The sequence below is a fragment of the Scyliorhinus torazame genome, chromosome 2 (genome assembly GCF_047496885.1).
Source record: "Scyliorhinus torazame isolate Kashiwa2021f chromosome 2, sScyTor2.1, whole genome shotgun sequence".
NCBI lineage: Eukaryota > Metazoa > Chordata > Chondrichthyes > Carcharhiniformes > Scyliorhinidae > Scyliorhinus > Scyliorhinus torazame.
Window position 1 is genome coordinate 251,389,313 of NC_092708.1, and position 26,111 is coordinate 251,415,423.

Here is a 26,111-nt window from a genome sequence, read left to right on the forward strand (position 1 = left end):
CTTGTGAAAAGGGGGATGTCAAGATATCCATATTAACATATCATGGTGCAATCACACACACACAATGATGGACAGGTAGACGGACCAATCAACACACACACAACATCACAGCCAATCACCAGTGAGAGCACACGCACTATAAAACAAGGAACACCACAATTCCCGCTCATTCCACCAGGAGATAGCTCAGAGCACAGAGCTCACAGCGTGCCACTCAGACATACACCATGTGCTGAGTGCCTCTCTAAGATAGTGCCAGGGCTGGGTCCACAGGTAAACTGGTGAAGTACGAACCACAGCCAGAAGTTAACAGTAGTTATTGTACAGAATAATAAAACAGAATTGTACCATCTACAACCGTGTTGGTTCGTTTGTGTATCGGAACACCCAACACGACAGAGAGAAAGCAAGACTTTGTTGAAAAAGGGTGGAATTCCAGGGTTTAGAACCTCGGTAGCTGAAAGCATGGTCAACAATACTGGAGTAAAGGAAACTGAGGATGTGTAAGAGGCCAGAACTGAAGGAATGCAGAACCTCTTAACCTTGTAGGGTTTGAAGCAGTTCCAGGGATAGGGAGGGTTGAGGACATGGAATTTTGAATCCCCAGGAACTTAAATATTTAAAAAAATCTTAAGCATCAGGTAGTATTGAAAGGAGACAGTGGGTGTCTTCAAACAGGTTGAGTGCCAACATGCAAATCCTTGCAAACATGACAATGGCTGGGGGTAAGAGCAGGTGAGACTCCTGGTCAGCCACGCTTGATGTGGAGTGGCGCCCCTCAAGCTATAAACTTCTGGTGACAAACTAGTGTCCTGTTCCAGGAATTACTAGCTATGGAGACAGACAAGTCTACCCTAATGCACCACTAGATGTAGGATTGGAATGGGCATCTTTCCCGCTGGCTGGAGAGCCGGAGGGAGCCCCGCGTCACCTCCTTTCGGGAAGGCCAGAAAATGATATTCTAATCATTCCCTTGACCGAACAGCGGTGGTTCTTTCCCAGGATAAAGGGCCCCAGGTGAAGAAATCCATCCCCCTTCGTGCTCATACCAAGAACTGGCAACAGCTCTGCTTTGCCTGTCAGCGCCAATGGAAGTGGTGGCAGCTGCAAGCAATGCAGCCACCGGAGGGCCAGAATCATCGAGGGATCCCAGGTGATGGCGGGATAGAGGTTCTGGAGTGGGACGGTGGTGTGAGGTCCAGCAGCAAAAGTGGAGGTGGGGAGGGGGGGGGGGGGGGGTGGAGAGTGGCACTCAGTGGTCCCCCACTTCCCCGAACCTAGGTCCCCTGATCAGACACTGAGTGCCTGTGAAGGAGGGCCACCCTTCCCCAACCCTACGCAAACTCCGGCTCACTCCCAGAATCCCACAAACAACCCCAACAAGGTTGCTTTGTGGGTTTCCCACATGACAAGTCCCAATGCTGCCTCGAGGTCAATACCAGCAGTGGCAGGGTGAGGCCCTTAAGTCTGCATTAATTGAGGGCATAAATTGGCGATGGGGCAGGAAGGCCGATCACGAGCCTTCATGTCCTGGACTTAATCAGGGCAAAAATGGAAAGTGGCAGGTCACCACTGTAGAATCCAACGAAGAGATATACAAGAACGCATGGTAGGCTGTGATGAACACAGGTTTATTCGATATACACAGCTAACTCTCCTCACCCTGAAGGGTAACCCTTCCCGGCCTGGGTGCAGGTTGGGGTTTAAACACAATGAGGTTCCCCCTTGTTAAAGGGAAACACCGCCCAGTTTTACCCTGAGTTCATACATCGTGGTGGTCACAGGGATCCGGACCCGTGACCTCCGACGAGGTTGTGACATCCATCTGCTGCCCTCCTCCCTAATTAAATACCCCGCCACCAAATTACGTACATTGGCGCCACCCAGAATCAATGGAATGAAAATGCCTTCCAATGTGTCAAGGCAAAAAGACATCAACTGTTATACTTCAATAGGTTTTATTAGAAACAAAAGTTTACAAATACTTTACAAACATAAAACGGAACCCATAAGCTTACAAAGGAGAGGAGTCTAGCTTCAATATACAGCCATATTGCACAAAGAGAAAATCAGCTCCCAATATCAGCTATTTACAGTTACTGAGTGCACTTCCCCCAGTCTCAATAACACACACAATACCCAAGGTGTTTGTTCTAAACCATGCTACATTATCACTGGGTCTCTATGTTGTTGACTGGGATTGTGGAGTTTTCAAGACTTCCTTTCAAGACTGTGGGGAAAAATATACATAAACAGAAAACAAAAAGACAACTTGGAGCAGTTCCAGCAAAGAATGGATTGTTATCTGGGAAACGAGAGAATCAAATTAAAATCAAGTACACAGACACAAAGCCCACTGGCCAGTTTTAGCTGAGTAGGTCACGTGGGTCTGTGCTGTGCCATGTCCTATTAATGTAAGTTTCCCAGTGTGTGGAGGCAGGAATCTGCCATGTGCCATATGTACAAGATCATTATCCATTCACTGCCCTGAATAGAGAAGCAACAAGATCAGTCCTTGATGGGTCATAACTTCACACATCTGCTTCTGTTCCCAAACTCAAACTCCTGGAAATAACTCTGAATTTTAACTTCAGGAAGGAAAATAACCATTTCTGTCAAAAGAGTTGAGGCTGGGGGTCAATTGAAAATGCCAAGGTTGATATTGATGGGTTTTTGGGAGGCAGGTTAAGGGTTATGGAACCAGGGTGGGTAGATGGGAGTTTTCCTACAGATCAACCATGACCTGATTAAATGACAGGACAGGCTCGAGGGGCTGAATGGCCTCTTATTCCTACATTTGGAAACCCAATGACCTTCGTATTTACAAGATGCCAATCACTCTAATGCAGGAGAATGAGAAACTATTTTCTGTACAAGGGCAAGGAAAGGAGGCAGTGAGTGCTGTGAGCAGTCAGATCGCTTGCCTATATTAGTTTAGCTTTTCAGTTATTAAAAATATTGGAGATGGATAGAAGGGTATTTGACTGACAGATAAGAATGATCTAAGTGGATAATAATTTGCTTCAGTAAAGCATTGGATTACAAAAATGGGTGTGTCACCAGACCACTGCTGGCTGTGTGGGGGAGGGGGATTTTGAAGGTTAAAATATATGTATTGAAACCTGCTGGGATATATCCAATCAGAGTGGCAACCCTACCTCCTGCTAAATAAAGACTGAAACTGTGCAATGGAAAATTGTATAATATTCACAAGAAAATATGCAGGAAGGTTTAGTGCTTTTTTAAAATTTAAAGTACTCCATTATTTTTTACAATTAAGGGGCAATTTGGCGTGGCCAATCCACCTAACCTGCACATCTTTTTGGGTTGTGGGGGTGAGACCCACGCAGATACGGGGAGAATGTGCAAACTCCACATGGACGGTGACCCAGGGCCAGGATTGAATCCGTGACCTCATTGCCATAAGGCAGCAGTGCTAACCACTGCGCCACCGTGTCGCCTTAGGAAGGTTTATTGCTTACGGCACTCACTTCACTTGGTTACGCAGACTACTTTTACCAGTCAAGCTCAACCACAGTACAAGTAATTAACATCCAAACCCCCCAACTCATCCAATTAAGGGGGCTTTAGGTGCATTGGATTGTGAGAACATGTTTCCTATGTTGACATTGTTAAAATCTTTTCATCATGGCAGAATCACAGGATTGCGTGTTCAGTGTCAGCAAATGAGACTGGGATTAAGGGATTAGAGTTCTCATGAAAAAGAACCTGCATTGATACAGCACCTTTCTCATCCTCGGGACACCCCAAAGTACTTCACAATGTAGTCAATGCTGCCGTGCAGTCAATTTACACACAGCAAGCTCCCACAAAGTGACCAGTCAATCTGTTTTTAAAGCTGTTAACATTTTGTCTGGAAACACTTCTGCAAAGCACCTTAACATGTTTTGCTACGTTGAGAGCACTATATCATTGCAAGTGGTTGTTATTGTAGGCTGAGGGGCGAATGTTGGCCAAGAAATTGGGCTCCAATATCCATAATCCATACCTTGGTGTTTTATGTGGAATCTAGCTACCACCTCCTCCGACATTCAGCCCAAGCCAAGAGAAGCTGAATTGGACAGCGTATTCTTTTCAGTTCATGACTGTGGCTGAGCTTCTTTGGGTCCGTCTGATTTTATCTCGTCGCAGATGGGAGGCTCACCCAGTTTCACAATGGTGTCAGGAGCTAGGATGTCGACAACACCCTCCCCCCTTCCCCATGTTCAATGAGGTGAATAATACAATAAAATGAAATAATAATGTACCTCAGAGGCTCACCTCAAGACTCTGAAATAAAGGGCAGCACGGTGACGCAGTGGGTTAGCCCTGCTGCCTCACGGCGCCAAGGTCCCAGGTTCGATCCAGTCTCTGGGTCGCTGTCCGTGCGGAGTTTGCACATTCTCCCCGTGTTTGAGTGGGTTTACCCCCACAACCCAAAAGATGTGCAGGCTAGGTGGATTGGCTATGCTAAATTACCCCTTCATTTGAAAAATGAATTGGGTACTCTAAATTTTTTTTTAAAAAGACTCTGAAATACATTATTAGAGTCATATAACAGTATTCTTTCTCCCAGGATTTGAGGCAGTGAGACCATGGGACCACATGGATCTGTCAGTAAGAAGCAGTGTCGCTGGCTATAACACATAATCAAGAGGCATGAGTAACTTTGAGACCTCATAAACAAATCCTGCACCAAAGTTCACAGGTTAGAGTGGTGTAGGGTTGGTAAACAGGATGCTGATAAAGGAGAGCCTGTTGCTCATAATGGGAAATCAGTTATTTTAACCCCTCGCTGCTTACTAACCATCCTTGTCAGAAGCTACTTGTTGCAATGTCGTCCACCCAGACCTTTCCCCTTCCAGTTTCCACTTTTCCTTCAACAAGAAAGCCAAGTCTCTGGAAAAGAGAACTGGATGGAGAGTTCAGGGTCTGGGCTGATGAGGAGTGTTTTATTTCTCATGGGCCATCATGGCTGTGATCATCTTGTGCTCCTGAAGAAAGAGCTCCCAATCCCCCTGGCTGACTATGAAGTGACCCAGCTCACAATTCACCATAGGATACTTAAGGGCCCCCTTGAGGACTTAAGAGATTTTAAAACCCTCAAGCCCACATCGACACATTGTCAGGCAAATGTCCGTGAACCTGACCTCTCAACCCTGGGCAGGACAGTCAACATTCTTAATGTTAGGGATACTTCTATAGCCCCAGCTCTCCACTGGAGGTGGATAAGTCCGTACGGTTTGTCGTGGGAGCCGGGCGATTGTCATCTGCTGGTACAGAAGGTTTGATGGCGTTTACATCTCGAGGAAAATCTCCTCAGGAGTCACAGAATTCATTGGGCACAGAAGCAGACAAGCTTGAAACCTATAAAGCACAAAATCACGCTGTACAAACCACAATTCTTTTGAAAGGCCAAGAAAATAAAAAGCCTTTCAGAAAAAAGAAAAAAAAACTATACAATAATACAAAAAAATGACATTCCAGTGCGTGTTTGTATATTCCTGTCCCGTACCTCAGCCCCCAACCTAACATTACAGTGGGAGCTTTCTCAAAGGTGATGGAGAAAGATGTGCCCTTTCATAAGCCAATTACTTTGAGAGAACCCGTGTGATGAAAGGAACCAGCACCCTTGTCACTTAAAGATCACATACAAAGATTCCTGGCAGGCTGCAGGAGGGGCAGATGGGAAAATCCCACATCTTGTATTATATCAGTCATGACCCGCACACAACAGGCTTATCGTCATGTAAGTCTTACGGTCAATTAATCTGCAATGACTGCCAAGTTGGAGTTCCACTCATTACCTCAACGATGGGCAGATACTTTGGCTCAGAGCTAAGCCCTGTGTACCAGGAAAAGCGTCGCTTCAACTTCCTTACTATGTCACTGGCCTAAGATGGAATGGCAACAAGGAGCCATATTATAGCTGATTACCATGCAGTTGAGGTCTTGTGGCGCAGTGGGTGGTGTCCCTGCCTCTGAGCCAGAAGCTTTGGGTTCGAGTCCCACCCCAAGGTTTAATTGCCCAGGAAGGTGTGGTCAAAACACGGTCAAACAGGTTGAGTGTGTTAACCTGCAAAATCCTTCCAAACACACCAATGGCTGGCGGTAAGACCAGGAGAGATGCAGCCGTGCTTGATATGGAATGGTGCCCCTCAAGGCGAGACATTCCTGGTGACAGACCAGCGACCTGTTCCGGTCTTGGCCCTCTTAAACCCTATCCAAATCTTGCCTCACACCTTCAAAGGCCGAGGAGAGGAAAATCCATAAACGTGATTGTCAACCTGAACAGAAAATGGCAAGCTCCCACAACAATATGGTTGGTTCTGACCCGAGCTCTGGAGTTAATCAGCATGCCACTGCAGTTGTGTCAAACCATGACCAATGGTTCAAGAAGAAGGCCCATCGCCAACCTCTGTGCACCACTAGAGATGGGCAATTAATATGTCGGCCTGGCCAGTGATGCCATCAACCAGATCATTAATCTTATTCAAAACACTCTGTACTGAAATCACAAATTCATGCCACCTTTTCCATTCTTGAAAAGCAGGAACCAAAATTCATTTGATTTAACAGTCAGAATGGGAATGGAGAAAGAAGACTGATCTTTCTATACAGCCCTCTGATAATCTTAATCCAACCACTTTGAGAGTCTCTTTCCTCTCATAACTACTGTTCCACCGTCAATCCTTAACCTCATAACTTGCTCCTTCTCTGACCATATCATCGGATGGTCGGAGTTCAGGCTCCGCACTTTAATTATTATATTCACAACCCAGCTGGTTCTGAATGCCTGATTATATAGTTAACTGGTCTGAGGAACCATGGGCCATATTCTTTGTATGTGATCTTTAAGCCTATCCCACGTTTTGTGTGTGTTTGTATGGAATGATTGTTTTTAGCCTATGTACATGATCAGTCACTATCTAAACACTGTCAAGTAGATGCAGAAACTGTGTACCCTCCCCAAGCATCCACCCCCCCCCCCCCCAAACAACACTACATCTTACAATTCCCCTGAGAGAGGCCTGAATAAGGTGCACTTCCGTGCTGAGGGCTTACAGACGATGAAATTGGGCCTGTTTGACTGCCTTCCCGTGACAGCCTGGGTCTGTATGAGCCAACCTTGGGCTAGCCTTCGACCAACAGCCTTTAAGTAGTCGACATGTAAGTAGTTTGATCGAGAAACTCTGACAAGGAAGAGAAGCAGATTTCCTAAGACATACAACAACAAAAAAGAAAATGGCACCCGGGGAACTTGTATTTCACCAGACATCGGATGCGGAGATTGAAATGTCCGTCTGAGTTCACCCTAAAACCATGCTCACTTTGGGACATGATGGTGACGCCCACGTCTTCACAGCTGTGGTGATGGTCGTGGTGGATTGCCCCTCTCTCGCTCACTAGCTGCTGGGCAAATCGACAATTGTAAGGTCATTGTGCAAGTTAGGATCTGCCGATTGGTGTCAGTATTTGCGGAGCAGAGAGGCTCCTCCAGGAGGGACTTGGCAGCAGGAAAGTTTGCTTTGGTTTCTACTGAGTGGAGAGTCCATACATAACTACCTGTTCAAAGTAACGAACCACACGTCCTGTGCCTCCCACTTCTCTTCTTCCTTAACCCGATCCGAGTGGTGTCCTGTTGAAAGTTAGTTATAAAGTTCCTACACCACTCTTCTGTGATGATTACTGAACTCCCAAACCCAGGGAAAAGAGGGTATGCTACAATGGATGATACATTGACTTGTTGAAACCAGAAGTGAAAGCTCACCTCCCAACATTAGGCCATGTGAGACCTAATGTTTCTCTTATGAAGTCAGTCCTTTTCTGTACAAACATTCATAAGGGAAGGAACCTCAATGCTCCTTCCCCAGACTAGACCATCATTCAGATCTCTGTAGAGAGGGCAACTGGGTGGGGAGGGGGCTGAGAAGTCATGGGTGGCGGCATCTCGATGAAAGATGCACCACATCACAGCGAGCAGTTATGACACTGGGGATCTGACTGTGATTCAGAGAGGAGGCATCATTTGTCCAACGTATATAATAGCCACGCTTGCATTATTACAGGTGGCTTGTTCTCCCCCCTCCCTCTCACAACCGTTTGGGCACTTGTCCTCCTCTGCCAATTCCTAAGGTGCCAGTTTCAGCATGTGATCAAATTGGCCTGTTCCATTCGGGCTGGCACAGCCAACCTCAATGAAATGCAAAGAAATTGCACAGTAGAAAAACTAGACAAGACCGGTAATCCACAAAATAAATTATACAGAATAAATTACAGAAACAAACGGGAGATCCCCTGCGCTTTTTACAAGGTTAACTGAGGCAGTCTGCGACGAGCATTCTATGCAGCTCCTTATCAGTTGCCCATTCTTGAGGCAGTCTTTCTATGTTAGCTGGCTCAGCGTACAAAGATTGCAGGAAACATTTCTTCACTTTTCTTTTTGTAAAAAGGCTGCACCCACAAAACGCGCCGGGACGGTAAAGTACCAGTGTTTGCTTCGCTTCCCGTTCCTCACGAGCAAATGTTGCAACTCCTTGCTCAGAGTCTCAGTAGGGTCAAGTGTCAACGGAGGGTTGGGGGAGGGGGGGTGTCACTTCTATCTTACCCAGAGGGGGAAATTTTGATGGAGAAACCATAAAATGGTTCACTAAAAGGATAGTCCCATTAACCTGTATGAATGTGTGTAAAGGTATCTGTACACATGGATCATGTATGTCTATTTGCATCTTTTGAGATATAGTAACCTCGCTGTTGTTGCTACCTATTCTTGTTTCCCCACCTACATTCCCCTCTGTTGCCAGCAAACTTCATTGCATGGTCTTACTCTTCCTATCACAGGACCTCAACACGGTGGAATGCTTCATCTCTCGTCAGTCTACCTCGTCCTTCTGAGCTAAGCTTGGCAGAGGCATTGGTACAGCACAGGAGGAGGCCATTCAGGCTGTCATGTCTGTGCCGGCTCCCTAAAGGAGCGATTCACACAAGTGCCAAACCCCCTTGTTCATGGTTGTGCTACTAGACAAGTAATCCAGAAGCCCGAACGAACGATCTGGTGACGTGGGTTCGAATACACGTGGTAACTCAAGGAATTCAATAAATGAAATCAAATCTAGAATTAAAAAGCTGGTACCAGTAATAGTGATTGGGAAGCTTCTGGGTTGTCATTAAAAACTCATTAAAGGTTTGCTTAAGTTCTTTGAAGAAGAGAAATCTGCTGGCCTTACTTGGTCTGTTCAACACGTGATTCCAGGCCCAATGTGGTTGACTCTTCCAGAATTTTGAGGGGGACTTGACAGTGTGGATGTGGAGAGGATGTTTCCTCTTGCGGGAAAATCTAGGGGTCACCCATTAACATGGAGATGAGGAGAATTTCTTTCTCTCAGAGGGTTGTGAATGAAAGTCCCGACTGAAAAGTTGGTGGGAAGCAGAGTTTTTAAGGAAGAGGTGGATAGATTCTTGGTTACCAAGGGGGTGAAAGGTTATCGGGCGTGGATGGGATGCAAATTTGAGGTTACTGTCAGATCAACCACGATCTTAATAAATGGCGGAGCAGACTCGAGGGGCCCCTTGTTCGTAGGTTTGTATGCAAATAATCTCAAGGATTTTGGCCAGTTCTAAAGGATGGGTAATGTATAAACATTAGTAACAGTAGTCGGCCATTCCGCCCGTTGGGCCACTGCAGCATTCACCATTTGTCCACTGACCTGCACCTCAACCTGTGAGGACAGCCATTGCCTTTCAAATTCCCAAACTGGAAGTGCTGCCAAAGAGCAAAGTGCAAGCAGGCACCTTGCTGCTCCAACTCCAAGAATCATGTAACATTGAAGCACTTTGAGATGCCGTGTAGTCATGAAAGGCGCTATATAAATGCAAATCTTTCCTTTCAACAACCAACTATTCAACTTCAGGCTTCAAAGGGTTCTGCTTTCTTAAGGATGTGGTGTGGGGGGGGGGGGGGTAGGAGTGAACGATTAAGATAGAGAAAGTTGAACAAGGTATTGAGAAGGAAGAGAGAAAAATAAACCCAATTGCACAGATTGAGTGAAAAAGCACGGAGGAATGAAAGAGAAGAGAGGAATGCAGAGTGAACAAATGGGAAAGAGAACAAATGAGGCACAAAGGTGCAGGATAAGACAGCAAGAAATGGGTAGAACGAGATAAAAGATGGGATGAGATGGATGAAAAAGGGCTGGGGGGGGGGGCGGTGCAGGGAAAGAGAAAACCCGTGACAAAGAAAGATGGAGAAAATGCGTGCAAGAGGTAGCGTGAGTTTAAGCATTCAAAGTCAGGCATTAATTGCGACTGGCAGGCTTCAGTGACAAGGAAGCAGCTCAGAGTTACTGCTTCCTGCCGTGCCAGATCAGAGTCTACTAATTAAAATAGCTGGAGTCTTTCATTACATCTTTATTACTCTTCTTTCACTAATAAAACTCTTTGATTTACTCAAACAACAATTGTAAAAGTTGCTGTAAATATAGCAGAGAGAGGTACATTACCACAGTGGTGGCAACTCAGTCTGCACCTGAATTGAGGGCAATATAATTACACCAGGTTTAGCTCTGATGATCTCATAACTAGCTGTAATATGAGTAACCTGAATCAACAGCCAGTAGGTAATGAATGATTAATTCATTACTCTTTAATATCTTACTATTGAGCCAATCCACATTAGATATGATGTAATGGGTCACAGGTCAAGGGCTACAGGTCACATATCAACTGATCAAACATGAAGAGATTTATGGAACTGGTGATGCTGGTAGGAGGCAAACAAAATGTAGGAGGCAAATGAAATTCTCTCCTTTATTGCAAGGGGAATGGAATCTAAAAGTAAGGATGTTTTGCCCCAGTAGTGAGACCACATCTGGAGTACTGTGTACAGTTTTGGTCTCCTTATTTAAGAAAGGATATAAATGTGTTGGAAGCCGCTCAGAGAAGGTTCACTCGACTGATGCCTAGGATGGGGGGGGGGGGTTATCTTATGAGGAAAGGTTGGACAGGCTGACAGTTCAGTTGGAGTTTAGGAGAGTGAGAGGTGACCTTGTTGAAAGATCCTGAAGGGATTTGACAGGGCAAATACTCCCTTGTGGGATGGACTAGGAGCAGGGGGATACAGTTTAAAAGTAAGGGGTCTTCCATTTACAATGGAGATGAGGAGAATTTTTTTCTCTCAGAGGGTCATGAGTCTTTGGAACTCTCTTCCCCAAAGAGTGATGGAGGCACGGTCTAGTTTAGCACAGTGGGCTAAATAGCTAGCTTGCAATGCAGAACAGTGCCTGCAGCATGGATTCAATTCCCGTACTGGCCTCCCCAAACAGGTGCTGGAATGTGGCAACTAGGGGCTTTTCACAGTAACTTCATTGAAGCCTACTTGTGACAATAAGTGATTATTATTATTATTATGAATAATTCAAAGGCAGGAGGTAGATAAATTCTGTACTAACAAGGGAGGCAAAGGTTATCACAGGTACACAGATGTGGAGTAAAAGCCACAATCAGATCAATGGTAATCTTATCACATGGCGGGGCACGTTCAAGGGGCCGAACGGCCTCTTCCTGCTCCTAATTCATTTTCTGGCACGTGTGTTCGTAACCCACCTCAGGCGGGCCTGCAGCTGATGGCTGGTTAACATGTGGTACTGGTGACAACTGTCAACCTTCCTTTCCTTTATCCTCACCCCAACACCCATTCTCCCCCCTCAACATTGTTCTGTGGCGTGGATGATGTGAATAAGCAAGAAATATTGGTAAACAAAGCCACTTTGAAGAGGCGGTAGTTGGGGTTTTGGAATTAGTCTTGGTGAGCTTGGATCAGGGAGCGGAATTTGGTCACTAGCAGAAAAGTGGGTGGGGCTACAGCACTCTGTGGTTGGCTAGCTGACTCGCATTCACTTATGTGGGCCGCACAGGACGAGATGAAAATGGTCAACTGTATAGAGCCACTGCAACAATCCCAATTATAATGGTGGCATTCAAGATTACTTCAGTCCTTCAGGAAATAATTTTCCCTTTAAGGTGAAAGCTTTTCAGTAAACTTCTCGATGAGGGGTTTGGACTTCGATCAGCAAATCTGGGAACTTTGGTTTCAAAACCATTCCCCCACGTTCCAAATGGCCCAAACCCCTTTAAAATAAAAGGCTTGCATTTATCTGATGCCTTTCAACAACCTGAGGACATTCCTCAGCTTTTCACATCCATAGGAATACTTTTAAAATATAGGGTGGAATTTTCCGGCCCTTCCCGCCAGTAGGGTCCCGCCAAAGTCGATCCCCTGTGGCAGGTTCCCCAATGACAGGATGGGAGAGCCACGCAAAATGCCCTAGACATCGGCGGGACAGGAGCATCCTGACGTATTTTCCGGTAGCGGAGGTGGCAAGCCATTGGCAGGCGGCAGATCTTCTGGTCCCTCTGAAGTCTATGGGATTTAGCGTGCCCCGTATTCTCTGCCACCAAGGAACTGGTCTCAGGGGATTGCCATTGGCAGGACTGGATGATCCCGCCATCGCGAAGGGCTGGGATATTTTAGCCATGGTTAAAGTTGCAATATAGGAAATGGCAGCAGCCAGTTTGTGAACAGGAGGCTCTCACAATGGTGCATGCAGCCAAAGCAATACAGGACTGAGGCTATGGATGCTGGCAGTGTCATTGATGACAGATCGCATCAAAAGATTTTGTTTAATAATTGACCTACCACTGGCCTGATCCTTTGTGCTGGCAAAATGGCTTCAGTACCAGTCCCTTGTTTAATTTAGTGCTTACATCAATCAATGAAGGAGAGACGGTGGTGTAGTGGTAATTGTCATTGAACTAATAATCCAAAGGCCTAGGCTATGACTGTCCTGGGGACGTAGGTTCAAATCCCACCCCGGCAACTGGTAGAATTCAAATTCAGCAAATAAAACCTCAAATTTAAAGTTCATCTCAGGTAACCATGAAACCATCATTAATTATCATAAAAACCCATTTGATTTATTAATGTCCTTTAGGGAAGGAAATCTCCTGGTCTGGCCTATTTGTGGCTCCAACTATTTTAATGAAACTAAATTAAATAAACTGAGGGATAACTTAAAAAGGCAGCCCCTTAAAGGGAAGCTGCCTTAAAAAACCAAATCACAAATGAAACTTAAAAACATCAAATTAAAATGTGAGTAAGGTCAATAAAGCACCCCGGTTCCTGCGGTTCCCAGTGGGCACGGAAGGCCTCAAATGGTGCTCATGGATATATGTGGCTCTAGGCCCACATTAATGTGGTTGGCTCTTAATTGCCCTCTGAAATGGCCTATCAAGGCACTCAGCTCAAGGGCAATTTGGGATGGACAACAAATGTTGGCCTTGTTAGCAATGTCCACATTCCACAAAAGATTGGTTGTCAGCTTCCAGGATTCCTTCATGAAGACCAAAGTGTTCATGGTTCTACCAAAGTGTTCGTGGAAAGGGACTTTTTAAGCACCGTACTGGTAGAGTTTAATGGTTTGCTGTCGGGAATGGGATCGTTAAGACTGGTGTTAGCTATGCCAACCTGTTTGCGGACGTAGGTTGGGAACCTCGAGATGTTTCTCCTCAAGCCAACAGGGACCAAGAGCACAGGCCACACTGGAGATTCTGACCATGGCCCCAGTGATGGGCAGCTCTGTATAGGCCTGGGCACTGGAGATCTCCCGCTACACCAGATGAAGAACACCCTGCGGCACAATGCGTGCAACCTGGCATCAGCCACCAACCTCTGATCAATTTTCAATCTTCACCGGAAATAGAGAGGATTTTGCAGTGTCCCGAGGACTTGGCTTGGGCTCCAAGAATCTCAGATCCCCATCAATGAACAGGTATGGTAGAAATTGGAAGTGGATGGGAAGGAGAAGTATGTGTCTCAGTGGTTCTGTGGATACAAGTGCTCTCGAGCTCTCTAAATAGCTCAACGAGTTATTACAGTCAATAGGGAAGCTTCATACAATCCCAGGTTCAATTCTTGCCTATGCTGTGTTAGCTGATCTTAGGTTCGGTGGCCCTCGGCTTAGAAGGGGATCTTCATCCATGATCCCTGATCCCGGCTGCTAAAAAGCAATGCCTGCTGAAAGTTGAGGGTGGATGAGGGCAGGACTTGGCTTGACAAAGGCACTGTGCCTGAATAACCTGACATCATTCACGTTTATAAAGAGCCTTGAGGTGATGTACCAGGGAGCACCTGTAGAGCTGTACCCTCCCCACGCAGTTCAAGACCTTTAGTGAATGAAGACAAACTGCAGCGAAAGAGAAAGAAGAGCTCTCACTTAAGGATTGGAATGGAGTGCTATTCAGATTGAATCGTAAAGCCATAATCTCTCTCAACCCCCCCTCGCCCGCAATGATCAGTAATCTTTGATAATGATGAATAAGGCAAGATTTAATAGAGATGTGGGGTTTTATGTATTAAAAATGGAGAAACCAGTTTTCCAATGCAGGATGGTCAGTGAGCAGAGGCCACAGATTTAGGATAATTAGCAAAATAAACAGAGGGGAGAAGAGGAGCATTTGTTTTACATGGGGGGCGTTGTTACGACCTGAAAAGGTGGTGGGTGGAAGCAAATTCAATGGTCACTTTTCAAAGAGAATTGGATAATACTTTAAAAAAAACAAGGCTATAGAGAAAGCGCACGGGGAGCAGGGCACATTGGATAGCTCTTCCAAAGGGAAGACATGAGCACTATGGGCCAAACGGTCTCATTCTGTGCTGTATCATCTAGGTCTATTGAATTCATCCTGGTCAGAAGGGAAGAGAGGATGAGTGGCTGGGGACGAGTACACAATTTCTGACTCAACTGCTTCCAAGCACATTTGCGCTCTCTGATTCTTGTTCCCTCTCCTCCCTCCATTCCACATAACATGCAACTTCCCCCCTCATGACTGAAGCACAAATCAGAGAAACGGTCATTGCTCTGCAATATTTTTCATTTTTATCCAAAACTAGAATTGACTTCTAAAGGGGAGAGGAAATTGGTCAGGAATGGGGTCCAGTCCTCTGTTTGGGCTTGTGTGGTCAGTCTAGGAAAAAGCAGCCTGCTGGAGAGTACTCACTCAGCAAAGTTCTAATCCCAAAAGTGGTCACAACATAGTTTGGGCACAAAAATTCAAGGCACCCCAATCTTGGCCCTTCCAGGAGAAATAATCTAGTTCTCAGAGAGGTCACTTGATTAAGGGAAAATGGAAGATAGAAAACACATGGTGAACCTCTAAGGGATTGCACGTAACCAGCATTGGGAATCCAGTGACATTTGCTTCACTCGAGTATTAAAAACTATTTGGTGCGGCTTTAATGGTTTGATGAGTGATAAGATGTCTCCATTTTGTTTTTTTCTTCTTGCCGCTGTGCTTGTGTCTACTTGTGCTGGGGCTGGTTTAGCACACTGGGCTAAATCGCTGGCTTTTAAAGCAGACCAAGGCAGGCCAGCAGCACGGTTCAATTCCCGTACCAGCCTCCCTGAACAGGCGCCGGAATGTGGCGACCAGGTGCTTTTCACAGTAACTTCATTTGAAGCCTACTTGTGACAATAAGCGATTTTCATTTTCATTTGTGTTTTTGTTCACATGATTCTTTGTTTTGTTGAGGCTTGGAAGGAACAGAAGGAAAGAAGTAGAATACATTCTTTGCAGAGTTGACGGGTTTATCAGGAGTCCGGCCCTTGGAAGATGAGGCATTGGTAGCGGATGGACAACACATGGTGGTGGACAGCAAGTTTCTACTGGAGGTCTCTGCGAATCCAAGCTCCATTTCCACTGTATATTTTTTAAAAAGGTAACACCATCCGACCAGCGGTGTGTGTCTTCAAACCCGTGGTTTTGTTCCCTCGTTTAGTGCCATTCACCATAGATTTTCAATGCAGGGTTGCACAGCTGGAGGGGAGAATGGGGAGGTTGGGCCTCACCTCTGCCCTGCGGGCTCCACATTCTCTTCCGGGTCAAAGATCAAAGTAAACAGGAGGAGCAAAAGCCGCCACCAGAAGGGATGGTCTACGCGATTTTCATTCCTGTTATGCTGTGGAAGAAGAATAAAATTCTTTGTGAAGAATGGTAAAACATTGGCATATAGCAGAAGAGAGAATGCAGGTCACATAGCACTTCAACAGCTTTTGAAATACACTTGTTTTAAATTCAACACAAATGGCGAAACACTGGTATCATTTTTTATTGGGGAACACAGTTCCATGTCGCACGGGCATTTCGGATGACATTGAAGGAGGTCGGGGGGTAGTGGGTAGTTTTGAAGGAAGGGGCAGATATTCCAGATAATGAGCATCACTGCATATTAATTCACATTGACATCACGAGCGGAATTCTCCGCAATCGGCGCGATGTCCGCCGACTGGCACCAAAAACGGCGCGAATCAGACTGGCATTGCGCCGCCCCAAAGGTGCGGAATCCTCCACATCTTGAGCGGCCGAGCCCTAACCTTGAGGGGCTAGGCCTGCGGCGGACTGATTTCCGCCCCGCCAGCTGGCAGGAAAGGCCTTTGGTGCCCCGTCAGCTGGCGCAAAACTGACATCTCTGGGCGGCGCATGCGCGGGAGCATCAGCGGCCGCTCACGGCATCCCCGCGCATGCGCAGTGGAGGGGGTCTCTTCTGCCTCCGCCATGGTGGAGACCGTGGCGAAGGCGGAAGGAAAAGAGTGCCCCCACGGCACAGGCCCGCCCGCGGATCAGTGGGCCCCGATCGCGGGCCAGGCCACCGTGGGGGCACCTCCCCGGGGCCAGATCACCCCGGCCAGGACCACGGAGCCCGCCCGCGCCGCCTTGTGTCACCGGTAAGAGATGTGGTTTAATCCACGCTGGATATTCGGTGGGGGCGGGAATCGCGCCACGCCGGTTGCCGGGCCGCCCCCCCCCCCGGCGATTCTCCGGCCCAGATGGGTCGAAGTCCCACTGCTGGAATGCCTGTCCCGCCGGCGTGGATTAAACAACCTCTCTTACCGGCGGGACAGGCATTCCAGCAACGGGACTTCGGCCCATCTGGGCCGGAGAATCGCCGGGGGGGAGGGGGGTCCGCCAACCGGCGCGGCGCGATTCCCGCCCCCGCCGAATATACGGTGCCGGAGAATTCGGCAACCGGCGGGGGCAGGATTCACGCCAGCCCCCGGCGATTCTCCAACCCGGCGGGGGGTCGGAGAATCTCGCCCCACAACTGAAAACGATTCTCCTTCCTACATTACGGCTGCACCATCAACCCCCCCCCCCAGCACACGACCCATCAACCCCCCCCCAGCACACCACTTATCAACCCCCCCAACACACCATTCACCAACCCCAAACACACCATCATCAAACCCCCAGCACACCACCCATCAACCCCCCAACACTCCACCCATCAACCTTCCCAACGCACCACTCATCAACCTCCCAACACAGCACCCATCAAACCGCCCCAACGCAAACACCTTCCATCAACCCCCAGCACACCACTCATCAACCCCCAGCACACCACTCATCAACCCCCAACACACCACCCATCAAACCGCCCCAACGCAAACACCTTCCACCAACCCCCAAACGCACCACTCATCAACCCCCCAACACAGCACCGATCAACCCGCCCCAACGCAAACACCTTCCATCAACCCCCATCAAACCGCCCCAACACACCACTCATCAACCCAACAGCACACAACTCATCAACCCCCCCAACACACTCATCAACCCTCCCAACACACCACTCATCAACCCCCCAACACACTACTCATCAACCCCACAACACAACACCCATCAACCCCCCAACCGGGCAGCATGGTAGCATTGTGGATAGCACAATTGCTTCACAGCTCCAGGGTCCAAGGTTCAATTCCAGCTTGGGTCACTGTCTGTGCGGAGTCTGCACATCCTCCCCGTGTGTGCGTGGGTTTCCTCCGGGTGCTCCGGTTTCCTCCCACAGTCCAAAGATGTGCAGGTTAGGTGGATTGGCCATGATAAATTGCCGTTAGTGTCCAACATTGCCCTTAGTGTTGGGTGGGGTTACTGGGTTATGGGGATAGGGTGGAGGTGTTGACCTTGGGTAGGGTGCCCTTTCCAAGAACCGGTGCAGACTCGATGGGCCAAATGGCCTCCTTCTGCACTGTAAATTCTATGAAACACACCACTCATCAACCCCCCAACACACCACTCATCAACACCCTAACACAATACCCATCAACCCCCCAACACACTACCCATCAACCCCACAACACAACACCCATCAACCCCACAACACACCACTCATCAACCCCCCAACACACCACTCATCAACCCCCAAACACACTACCCATCATTCCCCAACACACTACCCATCAACCCCCCAACACACTACCCATCAACCCCACAACACAACCCCCATCAACCCCCAACACACCAATCCCCCATCACACCACTCATCAACCCCACAACACACCACTCATCAACCTCCCCAACACACCACTCATCAACCCCCCCAACACACTACCCATCAACCCCACAACACAACACCCATCAACCCCACAACACACTACCCATCAACCCCACAACACACTACCCATCAACCCCACAACACACTACCCATCAACCCCACAACACAACCCCCATCAACCCCCAACACACCAATCCCCCATCACACCACTCATCAACCCCCCAACACACCACTCATCAACCCCACAACACAACCCCCATCAACCCATCAACACACCAATCCCCCATCACACCACTCATCAACCCCCCAACACACCACTCATCAACCCCACAACACACCACTCATCAACCCCCCCAACACACTACCCATCAACCCCACAACACAACACCCATCAACCCCACAACACACGACCCATCAACCCCACAACACAACCCCCATCAACCCCCAACACACCAATCCCCCATCACACCACTCATCAACCCCCCAACACACCACTCATCAACACCCCCAACACACCACTCATCAACCCCCCAACACACCACTCATCAACACCCCCAACACACCACTCATCAACCCCACAACACACCACTCATCAACCCCCCCAACACACTACCCATCAACCCCACAACACAACACCCATCAACCCCCCAACACATTACCCATCAACCCCACAACACAACACCCATCAACCCCCAACACACCACTCATCAACCCCCCAACACACCACACATCAACCCCCCATCACACCACTCATCAACCCCCCAACACACCACTCATCAACCCCCCCAACACACCACTCATCAACACCCCAACACACCACTCATCACCCCCATCACACCACTCATCATCCCCCCAACACACCACTCATCAACCCCCCAATACACCACTCATCAACCCCCCCAACACACCACTCATCAACCCCCCAACACACCACACATCAACCCCCCAACACACCACTCATCAACCCCCAACACACCACACATCAACCCCCCAACACACCACTCATCAACACCCCAACACACCACTCATCAACACCCCAACACATCACTCATCAACCCCCAACACACCACACATCAACCCCCCAATACACCACTCATCAACACCCCAACACACCACTCATCAACACCCCAACACACCACTCATCAACCCCCCCCCCAACACACAACTCATCAACCCCCCCCCACACACCATCAACCCTCCAACACGCCACTTATCAACCCCCCCAACACACCACACATCAACCCCCCCAACACACCACTCATCAATCCCCCCAACACACCACTCAACACCCCAACACACCACTCATCAACCTCCCCCAACACACCACTCATCAACCCCCCCACACACCAACCATCAACCCTCCAACACGCCACTCATCAACCCCCCCAACACATCACGCATCCACCCCCCAACACACCACTCATCATCCCCCCAACGCACCACTCATCAACCCCCAACACACCACCCATCAACCCCCCAACACACCAACCATCAACCCAACACACCACCCATCAACCCCCAACACACCACCACTCAACACCCCAACACACCACTCATCAACCTCCCCAACACACCACTCATCAACACCCCAACACACCACTCATCAACCGCCCAACACACCACTCATCAACCCCCCCAACACACCACTCATCAACCCCCCCAACACACCACTCATCAACACCCCAAACACCACACATCAACCCCCAACACACCACACATCAACCCCCCAATACACCACTCATCAACACCCCAACACACCACTCATCAACCCCCAACACACCACACATCAACCCCCCAATACACCACTCATCAACACCCCAATACACCACTCATCAACACCCCAACACATCACTCATCAACCCCCAACACACCACCCATCAACCCCCAACACACCACACATCAACCCCCCAGCACACCACTCATCAATCCCCAACGCACCACCTGTCACCCCCCCATATAAACACACCACTCATCAATACTCCCAACACACCACTCATCAACACCCCAACACACCACTCATCACACCCCAACACACCACTCATCAACCCCCCCCCAACACACCACTCATCAACCCCCCCCACACACCATCAACCCTCCAACACGCCACTTATCAACCCCCCCAACACACCACACATCAACCCCCCAACACACCACTCATCAATCCCCAACACACTACCTGTCACCCCCCCCATATACACACACCACTCATCAATCCCCCCAACACACCACTCAACACCCCAACACACCACTCATCAACCTCCCCCAACACACCACTCATCAACCCCCCCACACACCAACCATCAACCCTCCAACACGCCACTCATCAACCCCCCCAACACATCACGCATCCACCCCCCAACACACCACTCATCATCCCCCCAACACACCACCCATCAACCCTTAACACACCACCCATCAACCCCCCAACACACCAACCATCAACCCTCCAACACACCACTCATCAACCCCCCCAACACACCACTCATCACCCCCCAACACACCACTCATCAAACCCCCCAACAAACCACTCATCAACCCCCCCAACACACCACTCATCAACCCCCCCAACACACCATTCATCACCCCCAACACACCACTCATCAACCCCCCCCCAACACACCACTCACCAACACCCCAACACACCAACCAGCAACCCCCCAACACATCATCCATTGTCCCTTAATTGGATAACAAATAATTGGGTACTCTAACTTTATATTTTTTTACATCACTGTGGGAACTTGTTCGACCCCCTATTATACAACAGTGATTACGCTTCAGAAGTACTTCATCGGATGTGAAGCTCTCTTTGGAATTCCCAAGGGATCATTGGAAGCATTAAATAGACGTTTCCCCCTTTCTAATAGATTGTTAGAAGTGACATGACCAACTTTCTAGAGCTGGTTTGAAGGAGGATGGCTGTGAAAACATTGTGGATGGCACTTGACGAGAAATGGATAGATCTTTCAAATTGCTAGCACAGGCATAATGAACCGAATGGCCTCCTTCTGAGCTTGATGACTGTGTGATCATTCTGAAGGAAATCGCCAGAAAGCTGACTCTTGCGAAACTTGGTCTGGTGCCAAGCGTTCTGTGGAGCTAATCTGTGATAGTGTTACAAAACATTTCGCAGTCAAAACAAACCTCAATGTTATTCATCTCAACCCCTCAACGGGAAGCGATTCTGTAAGGCTCGCTCCTCTAAATTAAAAGTCCCTGTTAACATCAAATCTTCTCTTGACTGATGTTGGGACAAAGGCATCAGAGGCTTGGCATTTCAATCCTGGTTGAGAATAGTCTTGAAGGTTTCACCTCATGACCTCCCACCTCGAACCGTTTAACTCACATTCTCTCACGTTTGAGTTATTCAACATCATTTGGGAAGCAAACAGCACCTGTGGGCTGGATTTTCCCAACCCTGCAGATGGGGTTGGAGGTAATGGAGAGACTGGTAAAATAAGGGATGGTTCACCACACCTTCTCGTCGCCGGGCAAGTTTCCCAGGAATCAATGAGGAACCAGATTGGTTGCCCCCACCATAAATGTGGGCAGGAAATTATGATATTGAAGGCCCCAGTTAGAAGCAATTTTGTTATCACCAGTGCAACATCCCTACACCTTATGCAAAGGTCACCACTTCTAAGGAGGTAGCCCCCTCTGGCAGGCCGGGTCCAGGCATTGGAGCCAATGCAGGACAGGCCACACTCGTAGCCCAAAGACTTCCAACAGAGGGGTTTTTCCTCCAATCCGAGGGGCCTATCTGGCTAGGGCCTGCTCCATGGTGGCCTCCACGTTGAGGTGTCATCCCAGTCACCAACCTGCCTCAGTGGCGACATCTTTCCCAGTGGCATTGCTGAGGCTCTCTTGCTGCTCGTCTTCCGATTGGGCAGATCGACGGAGACCAGTCCAGAAAGTAATTACTTCATCCAGGGCGTGTGCTCATCTTATGGCGGGTCGGGTGGGTGCCTGTTTTTAGCAAGATGTTTCCTACACTAGACAGGTCCTTGAGGGATGTGACTCAATGGAAAAAAAATCTATGTCTGGATTTGGGCGCGTTTAGCGGGGTGTTTCATGGTGACGGCAGTGCTGAGAAATACCCCGCCATTCAATGGAACCTTGCCGTTTATTTTTGGCCTTGGGGAGTTTCTCGCTGCCAATGGCGCACAAGTCATTTCCTGCTGGCGATCCCAGCAGAAAAGGCTCCTCACAGATCAGGGCACCTTTTTGTCTGGCTGCCTGATCTTAAACCCACCCCCCTTTTCAGGCCCTTCCCCACCCAGGTTTTTGATCACCCCCCTTCCCTCCCCCCAACCTCATGGAGGTCCCCGGGATCACCCCTTCCCCCCTCCCATCTGGTAAGGCCTACCCAGCCTGATCCCTGGTCTTGCCAACCTGGCACCCAGGCAGTGCCCCTGCCTGCCTGGCAGTGCCACCATAGCACCATGCAAGGACACCCTGCCCGGCGACCACCCGGGGTCTCGAATGGCCTGGGGTACCCCTCCAGGTGACATTATGACTGGTCCACGTTTGTGGAAAGCAATTTGAACAACGCCCTGGCAAGGTCTCCGAGGCCTGACCGTTAGGTCCCGGGTGCCAGGAGAATCCCGTGAACACATATTTAAATGAGCCTAATGAGGGTCAGATCCAGACCACTATGACATCCGGGATTTTGGTGGATTTCACGAGGCATTTCAAGCATCGCAATTCTTGCAAGAGGCCCCTCGCATGATTCAATGACATCATCCTGACACCAAGTCGGCGCGACGAGACCGCCAAATCGCGCCCGTAGAATCCCTGAAAATTAAGCCAGCTGTTTTGAGTGCCAATAGACACATTGCAAAAGCTTTAGAACACACTTTCTTTTAGTTCACTAAGAAACTGACTACTGCATCTTGACACAACTAGCTCACAGAGAGATCACATGCACAGCATTGCGATAATAATAATCTTTACTATTATCACAAGTAGGCTTACATTAACACTGCAATGAAGTTACTGTGAAAAGCCCCTAGTCCCCACATTCCGGTGCCTGTTCGGGTACACAGAGGGAGAATTCAGAGTGTCCAATTTACCGAACAGCACATCTTTCGGGACTTATGGGAGGAAACCGATGGGTATGGGGTACGTGGGTAGAAGGGACAGTGCAAGTTAGGATACAGGCAGCAGAGCTATGGATAAGCTCACGTTCCACGCCTTCGTCGTTCACGAGTCCAATACGACCCTTCAGGTAAGCAAGGGGTTAACTGACGTTCGGACAGCTCGAATCAGCCACACGAGAGGGAGTGAGGTGAGTCGACAGTTGCCCTAAGGGGGGCAAAACACTTTCAGAGACCTTGCATTGCGGAGTTAAGGTTCGCAGTGAATCTTTATGTGCACAAACATTCACTGGTAACACTGTTACAGGTGCTAACGCACCAGTGACAAACAAGCCTGCCTCCCCCACCCTTCCGCCCCCCCCCCCCCCCCCCCCCCGACTGCCTGAGGCACTATAGAACACGGACATCACTTCCATCAGTGAGGAGACTTTGATTTAAAGAAAAACAACAAACACTTCCTTTTCAAGTGGGAGTACAGCGTTCGCAATAATTCTTTTGCACAGATTTAACATCCACATACATCTGACTGACTTTGCTCTCTGCTTCATTTAAAGGGTTGGGGTGTCATCACAGTAGCTATATGGTCATGGTGCCAGTCATTACATGGGTCACGCCAGCCATGGTCACAGTGCCATTCTCCACATGTGTCGCACTGTCCCTTCAGGCTATCGTCTGAATTGCAGTAACTGTTGTACACGGCTACTAATTTGCACTCATGTAACACAGTGATCTTCAAACCTTTTTTTTCGGGGACCCATTTTTACCAACCGACCAACCTTCGGGACCCAACCCATAGGGGAATTAAGGGTTACGGAGAGAAGGCAGGAAAGTGGGTGTCGCGAGTGTTAGATCAGCCATGGTCATATTAAATGCAGAGTAGGCTGGAAGGGCTGAATGGCCTCCTCCTGTTCCTATTTCCTATGGTCATATGGTATCATCATATGGGTTGAAACCTGCATGACTCACGCAGTTTTTGTGCAGGAGTGGATGGAGATGAGTCCTCTGCTGAGGGCTGAGTTTGCGTCACCAGGGCAGAGTTTATGTCTCACCCACTGATTTTGCAGGTTGCAAGGTCCACAGTTGCTCACCCATCGAGGGGTAGGGAACGATGGGCAGTGCAAGATGCACTGGAGACGGGGGACAAGTTTCAGAAATGGGGGAACAATCCTGAAACTTAACCCATGGTCCCAGCTTGAGGGCAATGAATAATGGGCTAAACTGCCTTGCAATATGTTTGAAACGGAGGTTGGTGCGGTGACAGGGGGCTCAATTCCCCCTCCTTGCAGCTCTAACCTCCTCCCACCTCCTTTCCCATTTCATCCCATTACCTTCTCCCCCCCCATCCTTTGTCCATCCCTTTTCTTCCCATTCCAGTTCCTCTCCCATTTTTCCCCACACCACTCCTTTCTCCCCATCCTCCCACCCACTCCTTTTCGCCCCCACCTCTCGGGCTACCCAGGCTCCATTCTTACTTGATCCCCCACCTATCCTAATGTCTCCCCATCATTCTCCTCCAGCCCCCTGTCTCCAAATCCTTCCCCTTTCCCTCACCTCGTGTCCCACTGCTCCCCCTCTGTCGTCCTTCCCTCCACCCTCCTCATCTCCCTCACCTCTCACCCCGCTCCCCCCCAATCCTCACCTGGAGACGAGCAGAGCCCTATGCAATTGTAGCTTGGAGCAGCAACCTTTTGAACTGCGGCACCTTTAGTGTGCCAGCAATCAAAGGGTTAAAGAGAGGTCCGTCTCGGGCATGCATGGGGAAGGGAATCAGCAAGACACTGGTGGATGGAGCACAGCATTTCTTGAGGACCCCTAGTTTACAGTGGGTTTGCCCCCACACGCCTCACCCCCAGGCATTTATCTCTGCGGGAGTGGCCATGTCCATACACCGATGGGGATGCAAGTTGGTGTGGGTAGTCTCGAGCGAGTCATGCTGGCAGCTGGAGTGGTGACTCAGTCCCTAAATATAGAGCAGCATATAAACAAAGACAAGACAGGCAGACAGGATCAGTCACCACTGGGCTAAACTGCTGCACGCTTCACTTACAAAGGCATTGTTGTGTAAGAGCAGCCACTGAGGCCCACTGATGATAAGAACGTGCACTCGATTAAACAAAGCAGCCTGAAGCACAGAAGGATCCCACAGCTCAGTGGCTCCCTCAGAACATGGGCACTGGGCTCTCCCGTCATCTTAAAAATCGACCAGGCCCCATCACCTCCCCCTTACCAGCCCTGATGTCACAGGGAGCTCACTTACCCCATGCTCTGTACCCTTGCCCACGGGCTGAGGTGGTTGGGGGGAGGGGCCAGACTGCAGACTCACAGGTCACCTGGGGCTCAGTAATTCTCGGCTGGCTTCGATTCTCCGAACAGTGGCTCTGAGTGAGTCCCACAACATTGAGATTTTGGGAGGATTGGGGGAGGGGTGGTATATTTTCTTTCAAAGTCCTCTGTGACTGTCCATTGTCAAAAAAATGTTCATTAAATACTTTCTGCCATGTTTTCCTGCGTGACAACAGTGATTCCATTGTACTTTTAAAAGTAAATTTAAAGTACCCAATTCCCTCCCTGTGGTAGTACCAGGTATTGCGGTACCTGAGAGGTGGATGACCATAGGTTAGACCCAGGAG

The 26,111-nt window shown here is 48.8% G+C and overlaps 1 protein-coding gene across 2 annotated transcripts in view; it reads right to left on the bottom strand.

Moving 5' to 3' along the window:
- LOC140397269 (bcl-2-modifying factor-like) overlaps positions 1-26,111 on the bottom strand; it is a 162,564-nt gene that overhangs the window by 64,208 nt on the left and 72,245 nt on the right. Inside the window, exon 4 of one of the 2 annotated variants that reach the window (XM_072486143.1) lies at positions 1,942-16,012. The exons of the other annotated variant lie outside the window; for it this stretch is intronic. Coding sequence (XP_072342244.1) covers positions 15,899-16,012 — 114 coding nt within the window. The 3' untranslated portion in view covers positions 1,942-15,898. Of the gene's footprint in view, positions 1-1,941; positions 16,013-26,111 lie in introns of those variants that run through there. 2 annotated transcript variants of the gene reach the window in all.